The 17,690-nt window shown below is 43.1% G+C and overlaps 1 protein-coding gene across 1 annotated transcript in view; it reads left to right on the forward strand.

Moving 5' to 3' along the window:
- Nucleotides 1-17,294, forward strand: part of zfhx4 (zinc finger homeobox 4) — an 82,148-nt gene extending 64,854 nt beyond the window's left edge. The window contains exons 8-12 of the mRNA XM_073487911.1: nucleotides 4,743-4,876; nucleotides 6,005-6,205; nucleotides 6,764-6,884; nucleotides 7,063-12,426; nucleotides 12,933-17,294. Of these exons, the coding sequence (XP_073344012.1) occupies nucleotides 4,743-4,876; nucleotides 6,005-6,205; nucleotides 6,764-6,884; nucleotides 7,063-12,426; nucleotides 12,933-14,500 (7,388 nt within the window). The 3' untranslated portion in view covers nucleotides 14,501-17,294. The remainder of the gene's footprint in view (nucleotides 1-4,742; nucleotides 4,877-6,004; nucleotides 6,206-6,763; nucleotides 6,885-7,062; nucleotides 12,427-12,932) is intronic.
- Nucleotides 17,295-17,690: the final 396 nt, after the last annotated feature.

Here is a 17,690-nt window from a genome sequence, read left to right on the forward strand (position 1 = left end):
TAGTAAGATTTAGCATCTCCATCCTCAGCCCCAAATCTCTGGCAAGCTTGAAATGTTCACTTCTGTGCATGTGTGTGATTGTGTGTGTGTCCGTATGGAGATCTCCAGGGAAGGGATTACAGTGTGACCAAGTGAGCAGTGTGTTTGCGCACTTCATCTCCGAGACCAAGATCCTTTAAACAAAGAGGGGCAGATAGATAGAGAGGGGACGAGTGAGAGAGAGAGATAGAGGGGGGAGGGGCAAGGAAAGACAGAAAGAGCTTTTTTCCCTTGCTTCATTTACATTGTCTTTTATAATCCCATGTCACTTTAGATTAATTATAATCCATGTTACATTTTCCATGCAAATGTCCCCGATGTGGATTACTTCCAGATAGCTTTGTGCCGTGTGTGTAGATGGTGCATGTCGCCACCATGGCTCAGGGGCCCACTTCTTATAAATAACCAACTAAACAAAGGCCCCGGCATGGAAATGAGCCTGTCAGGCAGCCTAAGGAAATTACAGATCTCTACCTGCTTCAAATTAGCGAAGAAAATACTCATTGTTCCTACAGTCAAATGTAATGTATTAATTTCGTGTACAATTTTGAATTGTGCAGATAAAGGGGGGGGATCAGATGCAAACAAGATCAGATGTTAAATATTCCATATTAGCTTCTTCACATTCAGAATATTTCTTTTATTTGCATGCATCTTGCAAATTTGCCCAACTTGAGACGGGAGCTGTGCTCGTTTTCCGTCTCTCAAAGATGAGATTAAAATATATTAAAGACATTTGCATGTTTAATTACAAGCCTGCAGCAATTCCTTTGTGCATGTATGTGTGTTTTCTGTGTAATGACAGCTTGTTGAACGTCTCAGACGATTTGTCAAATGTGACAAGGCCATGCTCATATTTATCTCTCATTAGAACACAAGCCGGAGATGGAAGAGAAAGGAGGGCTAGTCATTAAAAAACACAAACTACAAGACAGCTGCTGTTTAACAGCCTCTCTCTTCTCCTCTCTCCCTCTCCATCTGACTATGCCTCTCTCCATCTCACTCCTTTCCAGTCTCTTTCTTTCTCTCTCTCTCTCTCTCTCTCTCTCTCTCTCTCTCTCTCTCTCTCTCTCTCTCTGTCTCTCTCTCTCTACATCCCTCCGGCTAGATCTGGGCCTGCTGAGTGCTTCAGTGGGAGTTTGGGGTTCAGAGTGTGTTGCTGTAATGTTATCAGGTGACCGGGGGTCAGCCTAATGCGTAACCTCAGAGCAGTAGGCCAGTAAATCATGCTGGCCGGCCCTCCCTGGCCCGTTTTGGCCAGCTCTCCCTCCTAGATTTACTGCTCCGTAACCTTAGCCAGTCTGCCAGGGCTCAGGACAGCTAAATTGAATACTAAATCCAAGCTGCCGCCACCCAGCCTGCTTCCTCTTAATTGACAGCCTTTTTCCCCCCACTCACTGCTCTATGTTTGTGGGCTTTTTTTTTATTTTCATGGAATGAAATGTCAGGAATGGAATCTAATTGTTTTGCAGCTTGTAAAAGAAAGAAAAAAGAGAAAAGGATTGCAATAGGTAGGGTTTGATTGCTTTGAAAGCCCCGCTCCAAGATGTAGTTGATTTCATCTAAAGTCATAGTTGGAGAGATATAAGCATTCAATGATATGCTTGTTTGTGTGAAAATCTCATTTGCTTGGTTCAGTTTGCACAAAATGTCTCACCCTTTCCGACACAAAAGGGCAGATTCTAAAATAGATCCGCAGGAAAAGCATTAGCTGTGATGGTGTTGTCGGTCCTCCTGCATTTTGAGGAACAATTTGGGACAGAAATATCCTGAGGTATTTAGAGCTACGGGCTCCTCTGTCCCTCTCTATCATTTTTCCTTGTTCTTCCCTCTCTTTCTCTACATCGCTCTGCCTCTCCCACCATTGCTCTGTACCTCTCTCCATTTGAGCGCCCACTTGCGTGTATATAAGTGTGTGTATACGCCGCTCCCTAAACACCATTGACAGTTGCAAATAAAGATGGGTGGTGAGTGTGCCGCTCTCTCCCCCTGCAATGCAAAAAGGGTTGAGTGTCATAAATCACCTTTTGATTTATCTAATCAAGCAAGGTCCTGCTGCATGCAGACATTTGTCATTGGTAGTAGGGGAGTGTGGTGGTGGTGGTGGTGGTGGTGGTGGTGGTGGGGGGGGGGGGGGGGGTGTCAGGTTTATTCTGCCCCTCCGCTTCACTGGGCTGCAGCTGGTGGAGCCCACCTAAGGATGAAGGGATGGAGGGAAGGTGGGAAGGGAGGGAAAGAACAGGCTGGAGGAGGAAAAAGGACACAGTCATTAAGTGGGGTGCAGACTCAGAGACAAAGGAAAATGAGAGGAGAATCTCCTGCTCCTGTCTTGTTCTCAATCCTGCTCTCTTACATTATTTCACCCTAATTATTTTATCTATTCATGCACATCTGGAGGCAAGAATATGAAGCCGGGTAAAACCCACAGGCAGAAGGATGTTTAGATTTTCTCTCATAAATTTGGATTGTGCCAGCCATTGTATTTATATGTGTTACAGGTGATTATATCCTTGGAGGACACTCTACAATTTTGAATGCAATTCTATGCTTCAAAACAACTTTATTATTCACTGGCAGGGCTTTGCCATTTAAAGCTCCTAAGTGGCCATAGAGAGAATTGCTCTCTCAACATTCAAGGTTAACCAACTGTTTTTCTTTGCGCGAGTGTCATAAGCGTTGATGAAAGCACTAGGTCGCACGAATCTAAAACCAGAAGGACAGATCTTCATGTTGCGCACACATACACACAACACATTTACATTCAGTATGACAGTAATCAATGGTGATCTGTGGGCTTTTTCCCCCCGCCGCATTGTAAATGTTTTTGCAGCCCCTTGTCCGACAATCGCCTCATCTCCTTTCGCAGGGATGTAATTTAGTTGCAAATTGACTGGAAGACGGGGGGAAAAATTGAAAGTTGAAATTAGAAATGGTCATAATAAATACGGGAGGCGGGGTGGAGGCTTTGGAAAGGTCAGGTGATATGACGGGTGCTTCCAGGCTGGACCGATCTGACCAATGGAGTGTCAGCGGCCTGTCATGAAGCGCATCATACATACACACACGTACGTGCACATAGACACACACACAAGCCCTGCAGGGGCCATCACAGGCAGTGGAAGACGAGATTACCTCGCTATTCTGAGCTGCAGAGCAATTCTCGGATGTTCTTGGAAATTCACATTGTGCCCTTGTGTTTTTTTCCCTCTCTCTCTCTCTGTCTCTCTCTCTCTCTCTCTTTCTTCCTTTCTTCCTCCCTCCCTCTCTCTCTTGTCACTTTCCTTGACAGGCCAATATTTCAGGCTCCAGATATAGGGGATTACAAATAAAATAAGTGGAACGCCTACTTAATGCAACAGAATTAAAATGCATGAACGGGCCGGAGGAATTGATATGCGCCCAATACAAACACGAGCCACAGAATAATATGAAATACAAAATGTTTTTTTTTCAACCCCCTCTCCATGTATCAGTGCTTTGATTTCCCTTTTTTTCCATTTGTGCATCTAGCGTGAAGCGTTGATTCGCAAGAGTGAGGCTCACATATTGCCTTGAGTGACCAGACGAGGGAGGGGAGGCAAGAGGGGAGAGGGGGGGTGATGGCTTAGGGAGAGAGGGAGGAAGAGAGCAAGGGAGAGGGAGGGAGAGTTGCTGTGTCTTTGTGTTGTGCCGAGTGGGTAAATTGCAGTGGCAGAGTATAGCAGGGCCTGCATGGCCTGTATCTCAGGATGAGGCTAATGAAAGATTTATCAGCGGCTGCAGCATTTACTAAATACAACCAGAGGCTGATCTCTCCACATTGAGCCCTGCTGTTAACGTCACACACGCTTACATGCACACACACAAATAGACACACACAAGCAGTGCTGCTACTGTACCACCAGCCGTGACCAAGCCCTGAAAATTTAGCATCTTGTATAGACAGAGAAGTTGTTGAGGCAGCTGGGGAAATGTATATGAACTAATGAAGTGTATAATATTACCATAACATTTAATGTATGTCGTGCTGTGATAATGAGCCTGCCTTAGTTTTCTCCATTTCACATGTCCTCGGGGCAGAAACACGTCACCCTATATGAATGTGAATAATAGTCCATGCTTGTATTCATGCTCATGTTGTCTTGGTGTCAAATCATCACCTATTTCCCAATGAATATTAATTTGGTAGACTTGTTTATGTTTTTCCCTCTATAATATGTGTATCAATAGTCATTTAACCATGTTGTGATCTAACACAGCCACAAAATGTCAGACATTTCAATTTATTTACTCAACTGTGTCAATTTTAAATACTTGATATGTTCTGGATTAATATTCTCATTTCTCATACAGTATGTATGTGTGATCTATGGGACTCTATACATCAATGTGACATGGGGCCCTGTTACTCTCTTTCAACGCTTATGTTTAATATGTCAGTCTGCTCCCATGCTCATTCCAAGAAGCTCAATTTAAAAAATAAATCGAAGTCATTAATCATTTTTGTAATGTCGTGGCTTTGTTGATATTTTAAGTTGTTAATGTGAAGCCTTTAGTTCTAACATGAGATTCATGATGAAAACAGTGTATTTAGACTTAGATTACACAAATGCAGACATACAAGCTGTAAATAATAACAGATTAGTCGATGAAAAACATAAATTTTTAATGCTTAACATTCTGTCTCTTTCTCCCCTTCTCTCTCTCCCTCCGCCCTTGGCCAGGAGTGAATGCCATGTCCAAAGAGGTCACCGGACCGAATGCTATGGTTAAACATTCCCTCCTGCCGGATCGACAAATTGAAAGTCCACCCAAAAGGCCAAAGTCTGCTGAGGGGAAGACCTCTGCCAATGAGCAGGTAAAGGTTTGCAGAATATTAAAAGAATAGCAACTCAAAGAGGATGTGTTCTAGCTGATCCTCAAAGTGTTTCAGGTGCACTGAGGGCAACAAAGGACCTTTAACTGTTTTCACTTTTCCAAAGAAAATGCATTTGTAGGTTGTGGAACTTTGTGTGCATCTACTTTAGCTAGACTTTCATATTCCAAATAGATTGTTACATGTTCGGCACAGAAGGCTAATAGCTAATGAGGCAGGTTCTCCTTCATAAGCACTAATGAAATCTAACCTTCACTGTCACTGTGGGATGAGTTAATGGGAGGATACTTATGAACTGTAAGACACAGAAATGCTAAGCTAAGCATTTAGCAGTTGCTGGCGCCAGCTTTCTATCAAAGGGTTAAAGCAGCCCGCCGTTCTCTCCCTGACAGAACTTTTTAGCATCAAGCACAGTAGGCCAGTCTTTGTGTTCTTAAGTGGAATACCTGCACTCGCCTCAGGCCCCCACCCTGCTTCTCTCCCCCTTTTTGCATCTCTTTAAATTATATGTGTTTTTAAATTAGATTATGAAGTATTAGCTCGTCTGGTTCTTGGCCCTGCAAAGAGGGAGGACTTAGTCATTTCAGAAATGGATTCTATTAAGACAGGTGGTGGGGAGGCAGCTATGTTCAGAGTACTCCCTGTAATGAGGGCAAGGCGTAGCTTGGGAGAGTATACACCTTTGTCATCTGTAATACCCTGATTAGAAATTCTGGCCAATCGTGTTTTCTGCTAATAAAATTGCATGAGTTGAGAGACTTAAGTGAATTACATGAAACATGGTTGATCTACATTTTCTGTGTTAAGGTGGACATGGGGGTTGGTGGGGAGAGGTGAATGTGGTGTGTGTGGGGAAGAATAGGAAATTTTATTTTTCAGACATGCAGTCATTTTCAACACTAACAGTGCAGCAGACATGGTTCTTGCATGTCTTGATGAAACCCTTGTTTGTTCTCAAAAAGTAATGTCTGGCATCTGGTTTCTTTGGTGAGGCAGACTGTGAAAAGTGGTGCTAATGGGTCTGTTGTGGAAAAATGTCTTTGTTGTTTTCTCTGCCAACCAAACACTTAATATACCTCTTTTTTTTTACCATTTTTAATTTTTTTTAAGGTTCAGCAGTGTCCATATTGCAACTACAGCAGTAGAGATGCCAACCGTATGCAGCTCCATGTGATGTCCCAGCATTCCATGCAGCCAGTGATCCGCTGCCCATTGTGCCAGGATGTCCTGAGCAACAAGATTCACCTGCAGCTGCATCTCACCCACCTTCACAGTGTGGCTCCTGACTGCGTGGAAAAGCTGATTATGACTGTACGTAGAAGTAATGATTATGAATATGATGTGTGTGTTTGTGTATCGAAATGTTTTTAAAAAATTATTTTAAAAGGGAAAAAAGTATTCAAAAGAAAAAGTAATTTTCAATAAAAAAAAAAGGTTTTTTGTAATTACAAAATATGATAACCAGCTGTTTACTTTGATGTTTCTGTCTCGTAAAAATGTTTGTTAAATGTTTTAGGCACCTAGAAAACAAACATTTTTAAATACCTATTTTAAAAAGTGAACATGACAATGAAAATGACAGTCCTGTACACCCTCGTCTCGTGTATAGTTTAAGGCATGGGCTTGCTGCAAGATTCCCAGAAAACATTTCCCATGCATTTATGGTACTCTCTTAAGATACTGCCATAACTTTGATTGTTGTTGTCCACTGCGAGGAGCAAATATTCTATGAGATTTGCTTTAAAGGCACGAAGCAAGTTGAAATACTTCCTCAACAGTTAGAAATATTGGACATACTGTAGAATCTACCATATCATATCATCATTTTAAATTGATATCATAATAAAGAAATTTCTTTGGTCTTGATAGGTTGTCGGACCTGACACAGCAACACCAAATAATATAATGCATCCCCAAACTGGACAAGACAAAGGTCTATCTTTAATGGATTCCTCTACCTCTCTTACTGATGGGTCAGGAAAGTCTCAAGGTAAGCAAAATTTGGTACTTAGATTATTTTCTGGTGTCTTTAACTTTATGTCTGAGTGTTAATAAAGTTATATTTAAATATATGAATACAGACATGTATAATTCTCTAGTTGTTTGTTCATTTAGTTGTCATTTATCAGACAAATAATAATGATTGATATTGTATTTTCTACTTGTAGGAAACATCTCAAAGGATGAGCTGAACACTCAAGAAAAGAATGACTTGGACCTGCAGGGTGAGGAACTTAAGCCCCCAAAAGAGGCCTCAGAGGCCCCAGCCTGGAAGAGAGCCAGTGGTTTAGGACATGATAGCAAGTCCCCTGATACCCTACAGGACCATCTCAGTGAGCTCCAAAGGCTCCAGCAACAACAACAGCAGCTCTCAGTATCTGATCGACATGTCTACAAATACCGTTGCAACCACTGCAGCCTGGCCTTCAAGACAATGCAGAAGCTTCAGATACATTCCCAGTACCATGCCATCAGAGCAGCCACAATGTGCAGCCTTTGCCAGCGCAGCTTCAGGACATTCCTGGCCCTCAGGAAGCATTTGGAAAATGGACACCCTGAACTTAGTGAAGCTGAGGTGCAGCAACTCATAGGAAATCTGCCACTGAATGGCGATATCACTGAGAGTGAGGCCAGGGCCTTGGAGGAGGCTCAGGCCTTTGAACATGACTTGGACAAAGATGATGAAATGGACCAGGAAGAGAAGCCCAGTCCTACAGGAAGCGACAGCAGCTCTCTGCTTGATGAAATGGGAGCAGAACCAAAACGAACCCTACCATTTAGGAAAGGGCCCAACTTTACAATGGAGAAATTTTTGGACCCTTCTCGGCCTTACAAGTGCACAGTATGTAAGGAGTCCTTCACCCAGAAGAACATCCTACTTGTCCACTATAATTCAGTTTCCCACCTGCATAAGCTGAAGAAGGTTCTTCAAGAGGCATCAAGCCCAGTTCCACAAGAGACAAGCAACAGCATTGACAACAAACCATTCAAATGCAATATTTGCAATGTTGCCTACAGCCAAAGCTCAACACTTGAAATTCACATGAGGTCAGTACTTCACCAGACCAAAGCCAGAACAGCCAAAACTGAAATGAGCAACAGTAGCACTGGCAGTAGTGCTCCAGTGCCTGCAAAAAGCCCAGCCCCAAGCACACAAGGGAACAACAACTCAGACACTGCTAGAAGTGGAACACCCTCTGCTAACAAAGAAAACACTGTGGATCCCAAAGAAGCAAACAGCAGCAACAACATAAAACAAACAACTACTGACCATGTTTCAGCACAGGCAAGTAGCCACCAGTCAGCGCAGTCCTCAGCCCAATTGCAACTGCAGCTTCAACATGAACTCCAGCAACAGGCTGCCTTCTTCCAGCCTCAATTCCTTAATCCAGCTTTCTTCCCCCATTTCCCAATGACCCCAGAAGCACTGCTGCAATTTCAACAGCCACAGTTCCTCTTCCCCTTCTACATCCCGGGAGCAGAGTTCAACCTTAGCCCAGAACTTGCACTGCACTCAGCAGCAGCTTTTGGAATGCCCGGCCTTACTGGATCATTCCTAGAGGACCTGAAGCAGCAAATGCAACAGCAGCATCAGCTGCAGCAGGCTCAGGCCCAGCAACAGGCTCAGCAGCAACAGCAGCAAGCCTCTCAGGCACAGTCCCAAATTCAGCAACAGAAAAACCAGCAACTGCAGAACCACAAAACCAAAATGGAATGCAGCACTGTGTCAGTTTCAGAAATTCAGATGTCACGAGAGGCAGAGGACCACCTGGAAAAACAAGAAAACAGAGCAAAGATGGAAAATGATGCTTTAGGTGATGGAGGAAGAGACAACAAAGACCCTAAAAAGTCAAAGTTCTCAGAGCCATTGATTCCTCCTCCACGTATTGTGTCAGGAGCAAGGGGCAATGCAGCAAAAGCACTGCTGGAGAACTTTGGATTTGAGCTGGTCATCCAGTACAATGAAAACAGACAGAAGAACCAAAAGAAAAACAAAGATGGAGTTGAACAAGCAGAATTGAACACTGATAAGCTTGAGTGTGGGATGTGTGGAAAACTCTTCTCCAATATGCTTATTCTCAAAAGCCACCAGGAACATGTGCACAGTCAATTTTTCCCATATGTGGAACTGGAAAAGTTTGCCCAGCAGTACAGAGAAGCCTATGATAAACTCTATCCAATAAACCCTGCTTCACCTGAGACTCCACCACCACCACCACCTCCCCCTCCTCCACCACCACCTCCTGCTCCAGCGCCAGTTACAGCTCCACAACCTCCTTCAACATCAATGACTAAGCCCCAAACCCCAGTACCTTCACCAGTTCCTGTCTCTCATCAGACCCCACATCAGCAGTCTCATCAGCCACCACCACCCCAGCAGCCACCCCCTCCTCCACCACCTTCTGCCCCTCCTGCTCCTCCCCAAGTGCAACTTCCTGTTCCCTTGGATTTGCCCCTTTTTTCACCTCTAATGATGCAGTCTGTCCAACACCCAGGCCTGCCACCTCAGCTGACCCTCCAGCTGCCCACCATGGACTCTCTTCCCACAGACCTTACTCAGCTCTGCCAGCAACAATTAGGTCTTGATCCAAACTTCCTCCGCCAGTCCCAGTTTAAGCGACCACGCACCCGTATCACAGATGACCAGCTTAAGATCCTCCGTGCCAACTTTGACATCAACAATTCCCCCAATGAAGAGCAAATTCAGGAGATGTCAGAGAAGTCTGGTTTGCCCCAAAAAGTCATAAAGCACTGGTTCCGTAACACTCTCTTCAAAGAGAGGCAGCGGAGTAAAGACTCTCCCTATAATTTTAATATCCCTCCCATTACTACATTGGAAGATATTCGAATGGAGCCCCAGCTCAACGCACATGAATACTACAGAACTGAGTCATCCTTGAACAAGAGGTCCTCAAGGACCAGATTCACTGATTACCAGTTAAGGATACTTCAAGATTTCTTTGACACTAATGCCTATCCAAAGGATGATGAGATTGAGCAGCTCTCGACTGTGCTCAACTTACCAACCCGAGTCATTGTGGTGTGGTTCCAGAATGCCCGCCAGAAAGCTCGTAAGAGTTATGAAAACCAGGCAGATTCCAAAGATGAGAAGAAAGAGCTGACCAATGAACGATACATCAGAACCAGCAACATGCAGTACCAATGTAAAAAGTGCAACATCGTGTTCCCACGCATCTTTGACCTTATCACTCACCAGAAAAAGCTGTGTTATAAGGATGAAGATGAGGAAGGTAATGAGGACAACATGTGTGAGGAAGATGTAGATTATATTGAGCACGGTTCAATGAAGTTTTCCCAAGTAACTTCAGAGCCATCCAGACAGTCCCATGGAACGGCCACCAGTTCTGGCTCAAGCTCCCCTGTGATGGCCTCTCCTCGTGCCAGCATGGGGAAAACTTCCCCGAAGCCAGACATTGCCCCTGAAACTGAACCTAAGCAAACTGAGAGTGCTGCCTCACCAGTGATCAAGTCACTACCAGAACCCAGACCATCAAAGGCTTGCACACCTCAGCCACCTCCTCAGAAAGCTCCTCAACCACAAATGTCAAGACCCCATTCCCAGCCACAGGCAGCAGCGGTGCCCTCAAGTCCACTCTCCCTTGCCCTTTCCTCACTCACCAATAGCCTCCCCCACCAAATGCTTCAGTACCAGTGTGACCAGTGTAAGATTGCATTCCCCACTGTGGAGCTATGGCAGGAGCACCAGCACATGCATTTCTTGGCTGCCCAAAACCAATTCCTTCACTCCCAGTTCCTTGAAAGACCCCTTGATATGCCCTATATGATATTTGACCCCAATAACCCTCTAATGGCTAGCCAGCTGTTATCTGGAGGCCTCTCCCAAATCCCCTCGCAGGGTAGCTCTGGTTTGGCCTCTGCTGCAGGCTCTGGAGCAATGAAGAGAAAACTAGATGACAAAGACGAAAGTGCTAACGATAAAGATGGTGGAAACAGTAGTGAGGAGCAACACAGAGATAAACGTTTGAGAACCACCATCACACCAGAACAACTGGAGATTCTCTATGACAAATACCTACTTGACTCTAACCCAACAAGGAAGATGTTGGACCACATTGCACGAGAGGTTGGCTTGAAAAAGCGAGTTGTGCAAGTTTGGTTCCAAAATACTCGTGCAAGAGAGAGAAAGGGGCAGTTTAGGGCTATTGGGCATGCCCAGTCCCACAAGAAATGCCCCTTTTGCAGAGCACTGTTCAAGGCTAAATCTGCTCTAGATAGCCACATACGATCTAGACACTGGCATGAGGCTAAACAGGCAGGCTTTAGCTTGCCACCAAGCCCAATGATGAATCAAGAAAATGAAAGAGGTGAAAGCCCAAATAAGTATAATTTCTTTGATTACCCACAGCTGCCTACCAAGACTGAGCCAAATGAGTATGAGCTGCCTGCTGCATCCTCAACTCCAGTCAAACCATCTGAGGCGCAGGTAAAAAACTTCTTAAGCCCTTCATCCTTAAAAGCTGAAAACTGTGATGAAACTGAAGGGCCAAATATGAATTCAGCAGAAGCCTCATCTTATGACCTCAATAAGATGGACTTTGATGAGACATCGTCAATTAATACAGCCATTAGCGATGCTACAACTGGAGATGAGGGAAATAACAATGAAGTTGAGAGCTTCACAGCCAATGGAGGGGAGAAGCTGAGCGACAACAAGAGTGGCCTGGCGTCAAATTCTGATGCCGGCAGTGAAAGGTTCCAATTCAGCATGGTGAGCCCTGCCCTTAGCTTGTCTGGAAGAGACTGTGACTCTTACTTTAGCTCCAGAGATGATGACATGGATGACAGGAGTGAATCGTCAAGCCTAGCTGATCCCAGTTCCCCTAGTCCCTTTGGGGCAAACAACCCTTTCAAGTCTGGGAAAGGCAGCAATTCTGGGGATAGGCCAGGCCACAAACGATTCAGGACTCAGATGAGTAACCTGCAACTTAAAGTCCTCAAAGCATGTTTTAGTGACTACCGCACTCCTACAATGCAAGAGTGTGAGATGCTGGGCAATGAGATTGGACTTCCCAAGCGTGTTGTCCAGGTGTGGTTCCAGAATGCCCGTGCTAAAGAAAAGAAATTCAAGATTAACATTGGAAAGCCATTCATGATAAGTCAAGGCTCACCAGAGGGGCCCAGGCCTGAGTGTACTTTGTGCGGTGTAAAGTACACTGCCCGGATGTCCGTCCGAGACCACATCTTCTCCAAACAGCACATCGCCAAAGTGCAAGAAACCCTGGGGAACCAGGTAGATAGAGAAAAGGACTACCTAGCACCAACCACTGTCCGTCAGCTAATGGCCCAGCAAGAGCTGGACCGTATGAAGAAAGCTGGTGAGGGACTCAGCCTGCCTGGCCAGCAGCAACAGACTGCAGTGGACAACAATAATGCACTTCATGGCCTCAGCCTACCCTCAGGCTACCCAGGGTTATCTGGCCTTCCGCCAGTGCTACTTCCTGGGGTCAATGGGCCATCATCACTTCCTGTTTTCCCACCGAACACACCTGGTGAGTTAGTATGACAAACAGTGAAAAAAGTTAAATAGACTAGAAGCTTTATGAACTGAGCTTTATCATGCACTATTTTATTCTACTATACTACTGTTTATTCTGTATCACAGTGGTGTTTGTCAAAAAGTCTTATTTTTTAAAACTATTTTAAAACTAAAAATGGTGGGAATTAGTGCATGCATAATGTCATCATCAGAGATGAACTGCTAATTGATAATTCAGAGATTTTTTACAACAAATGTGTCTATATCATGGCTTTTGTTTGTGTTGTTTGTTTTTCCCCTTATTGTAGGTTTGGTATATTTATATTATAATATATTGGCAGATTGAAATTATCATAAAGCGCATGTGACAGTTTTGATCCATAACAAAATCTTAACAAGAGAGATAAAGACTCAGCCAGTGTCAAATTTATCTTGTCATACAAACTAATATCCATACTGATTTGGGGTTGAATATTTAAATATTGAATATTTCCATATTTATATACCACTGTATTTCAGCTTTAGCGTCTCCCGGTGCTGGCATGCTTGGGTTCCCTACACCAGCCACCCCCTCTCCTGCCATGTCTCTCAGCACTACCCCAACCAAGACTCTTCTGCAGACTCCTCCTCCTCCTCCTCCACCTCCTCCTCCTCCTCCTGTTCCCTCCACACCTTTGGCAGCAGTAAATCATACAGAGCAGCAAGGTAAAGAGAGAGAGAGAGACAGCAGCAAGAAGCAAGGAGATAGGCCATCTCAGATGAAGGTGAAGGACCGAGAGAACGAGAGCGGCTCGCGCCCTGAGACCCCCAGCATGGCCAAGAAAAGGGAGAAACCAAGTCCGGCTCCAGGGAAACCAAGAAGTGAGACTCAACTGGATGCCACACAGCTTCAGGCACTTCAGAATGCTCTTGCCGCAGGTGATCCCAGCTCTTTCCTGGGGGGGCAGTTCCTGCCCTACTTTTTGCCTGGATTTCCCAACTGCTTCTCCCCGCAGCTTCCTAGAGGGGTCCAACCAGGGGGCTACTTTCCACCATTGTGTGGAATGGAGAGCCTGTTTCCATATGGCCCAGCAGCAGTCCCACAAGCTGCCATGGCCGCTGGTCTCTCCCCGACCGCTCTCCTGCAGCAGTACCAGCAGTCCCTGCAGGATTCACTGCAGAAGCAACAACAGCAGCAGCAGAAACAACTTGAGCAACAGCAGAAACAACAACAGCAGCAGCAGCAGCAGCAGAAACCAACCCCTGTGAAGACACCCCAGAGCATAAAGAGCACCACCACCAACTCCTTCAAACCAAAAGAAGCTATAGATGCTAGGGATGACACCAACAAAGGCTCTTCAACAGAAAGCACAAAAGAAGAACCGAAAACAGATACCAAAAGTACCATGGATTTTCCTGACGCTTTTATTGTACCATCCGTCAAGCATGAGTTTATATGCAGGAAGTGCCAGATGATTTTTGCTGACGAAGATTCAGTGGTGCGTCATCAGAAGTCCTTCTGTTACTTCGGACATCCTTTTACTGACCCGCAAGAGACAGTGCTTCGAAAGGCAGTGAGCAACTACACTTGTGTTGCCTGCAATGTGGTTGTTAACGGGAATGAAGCACTTGGCCAACACCTTCAGTCGAGCTTGCACAAAGAGAAAACAATCAAACAAGCAATGAGAAATGCCAAAGAGCATACTAGATTATTACCTCACTCTGTCTGCTCCCCTACTCCTAACACCACATCTACCTCGCAGTCTGCAGCTTCTTCTAATAACACCTTTCCTCATCTCTCTCACTTGTCCATGAAGTCCTGGCCAAATGTCCTGTTCCAGGCCACCACAGCCCGGAAAGCTGCTTCCTCCTCCCCGTCTGCCTCTCCTCCTCCCCCCCTCTCCTCACCTTCAACGGTTACCTCAACTTCCTGCAGCACCTCAGGGGTTCCAACCTCACTACCCACCGAGAGTTGTTCAGATGAGTCTGACAATGAGCTAAGCCAGAAGCTGGATGACTTAGATAACGCGTTGGAAGTCAAGGCTAAGTCGGCCTCTGGCCTCGACGCGAGCTTCAGTAGTATCAGAATGGATATGTTCAGTGTGTAGGAGTGACAAAAGGATCCCTTGCTTAAAGAAAAAAATAAGACTTTTTAAACTGCAGTTCCAAAGTTTCTCTTAACCCAAAAAATTACAGTACCAAATGATTGACTCAGGATTGTTTTTCCCATATTGATATGCTGGCAAGATATTGATTGATTTTTGTTATGGACAGAACTGTTGCAGATGCTTGACTGAGCTTATATTGTATACAAAAACATGGAGTAGGAAAAAATCCCACAGGCTCCCTTGGGGGGCTTGTTTCAAGCCAAAAACTCTCACGATAGCAAATTGCACCTCAGCTGGATTGTTTTCCAAATGCTAGCATGTACTGTATGGGATGACGATCCAGAACCCTCAAAGAGAATCTCTCTTAGTTTAGATAGGTGTAATTCAGTAGCTTTAAATTCTCAGGTCAGAACATAACATTTCTCATTTGTTAAAGCAGCAACAAGCCTGGGTACACTTGGCTTATAACCAAAACATGTCAAGCTTTATCGGACGCATTTCCTTGATGTGTATAGAGTACCAAGAGACAATATTACTGTTACAGTGGACGATGTGCATATCCTTTTAGTTTTGCCCTACAAAGACAGTATGGTTTTGCCACTGAGGGAATTTAGAATGGTGAAGTAAATGTGTATGATGCCCCTGTGTTTGCCAGTTTGTATTACAACAAGCTGTATCTATTTCCCACCCCATTTTTTCTTGTAGTATATACTAATCTGTGCCAACTCTTACCCTTTCACTTTTACCTCTGCTCACACCCTTTTTCTGAAGAGGTAATAACTCTAGTTTTGATAGACTCTCGGATTATGTGAATATAACATTTTTCATTTGTGAATTGCTGTACTGTTACGGTACCTGCTTGTGTCTGGACTATAGTGCACTTATTTTGTTTTTATTTGTCTTTTTATTATTTGATTAGGCCATATGTTAATTTAATAGATTTTTTTCTGTTTGTATGTATGTATGTTTGTGTTTTAATTATTATTTGTGTCTATTGCAGCAGCATATTGGTCCATATTTGTTACAGGATTGATGCCTAACAATCTAGAGACCTATTTAACAATTGGTGCATCCATGAAAGCAGTACTGTATACTTGAAACTGTTAAGGTACAAGTTGGTCACAATGTTAAAAAAGGTATGATCATTTGCTATACATTTGCAAATATGCTGCTTTAAAAGGGGGACAACAGCATTTTTGTTGTATATTAAAAGCATTTTCATGTACTTGTAGGACTTAAAACAGTGTTACACCTATACACAGCCATTTAGTGCATAGGTTGACGTCCTCCCATCAATTCTCTGGGCACTTCTGATGATCTACAGTTAAAGTCAACATTTTAATTTTTCCACATTTAGTGATTTCAACATTGCAAAGTATTACCTTACAAAGTTTTGCTGCTACTGTGTGTAATGTTATTTTGCTTGCCATAAATTCTCTCAACTTTCTACCAGACATAATACTGATCCATTAATTGCTTTGCTTTGCTATTTTTTTTTTTTTAAATTTTGTTATTTTGCTGTGGAACTAAGAATGTGAAAGCTGTCAAAGGGTGTTCAATTTTTTACGAATCACTTTCTAGTTTGGTAATTGAAACCAATGTGATTCATTCCAAAGTAACAGAAGGCTATTTGTATGAAAGAAAAAGGCTTGTGAACAAAGAAAGCTAAGCTGTTGTACATATTCGTAGTTGGCTGTGCATGGTACAAATTTATTAATATGAAGAAATGCAAAAATGTATTGCTTTTGGTATTTCCTATTCTGAGATGAGCAAGTAGCATGTAATGCAACTGTTTGACAGGTTAAATCAAATCATGCTTAGTTATTGTTTCAAACAATGAAATCAAGTAACATTTCCTCTTATGTTTTATTATTGTAAAGGTGTTTTTTTTTTTTTTTTCAAAGTTTTAAAGCAAAATGTCAGTTTTTAATTTTCTGCGTGAGCTTTTTAAATGTCATTATTTGGATTTTTAGTATTTTAACATTTACTTTAATCCTGAAGACACTTTTCGATTGTGTTTCATAAGAGACATCCTGGCCTCCCAAGGTGCAATTCTGCCATTGTACAAACATGAGCGACTGTCCTGATTCCAAAGGCTTTCACAACTCTGGCTTTTTGCCTTTCCCCACTCTGTGGCTCAGCATTAAAAGACTGAACTGTCAGCTAGCATCATGTGCTAAGATGTTAGCATCAGACAGGACGCTTTCCACACCAAGGACTGGTAAAAGCTAACAAACCAACAAAAAGGATGGTCCAACAATATAACTGTACATAGATATTGCAACTGCACAGCAGCCAAAAAGAAAAAAAAAAGAACTTTTTAAAAAAAAAAAAAAAATGGATGGATTGTGTCATGTTTATGGGGACAGCCTTCAAAAGGTTGAAATTGGAATTGTTCTTCTGGATGTCAAAGGGATTTTCATGGCGCAATCATATCCTACACAATATGTACTCTTCAACATCTGGGTTACATAGGAAATGCACCCTGAGGTTTTAATAAGAAGAAGCCCCTATGGCTAAAACTTTAAATAAACTAAACCAAAAATGTTATTGATGTTTTATATATAGAGAGTAGTCGCATTAGTTTTTGTTACTGTACTGTTTGAGGTCTCAACTGTACCGTATCACGGTAATAACATGGTTTTGAAACCTTTTTTTTATTTTGTCACAGACCTGTTGTCATAGTTGAAATGACGTTTATTGTAGATGGTATTTGAACAACTTCTGGAAATAGTTCATCAAGTATGTTTGTTGCTCATTGTTGTGATACATTAAAAACTGTATCTGCAAACCAGTTTGGTCTCATCAAATATTTTTTTGTCATGTTCACTCTTTTAGTTCCAACCACATATTTATATTATTATGAAGTTTTACTGGCTTGTCATTTAAGTATACGATCCACAGCTTTTTGCATTTAACTCAGTTGTACACAAAATATACTCCCATGTTGTCAACAAGCATTTTTAATACAATGCTTAAAATATGTGATATATTTAATTTATATTGTCATTTTATATGGCAAAGCTATATTGTGGTTTGATTAGCAAATGTTTAAATATTTTGGCAGTGATGTAGAACGTATGCGTTTTTACCCAGTACAATGTAATTGACAGCCTTATTAATGCTGCTGAAATTGCCAATGCAGCTCTAGATAAGTATTTTAGACAGGAGTGGGTGACTTACCATACAT

This window comes from Pagrus major, chromosome 19 (genome assembly GCF_040436345.1).
Source record: "Pagrus major chromosome 19, Pma_NU_1.0".
In the NCBI taxonomy this organism is placed as follows: domain Eukaryota; kingdom Metazoa; phylum Chordata; class Actinopteri; order Spariformes; family Sparidae; genus Pagrus; species Pagrus major.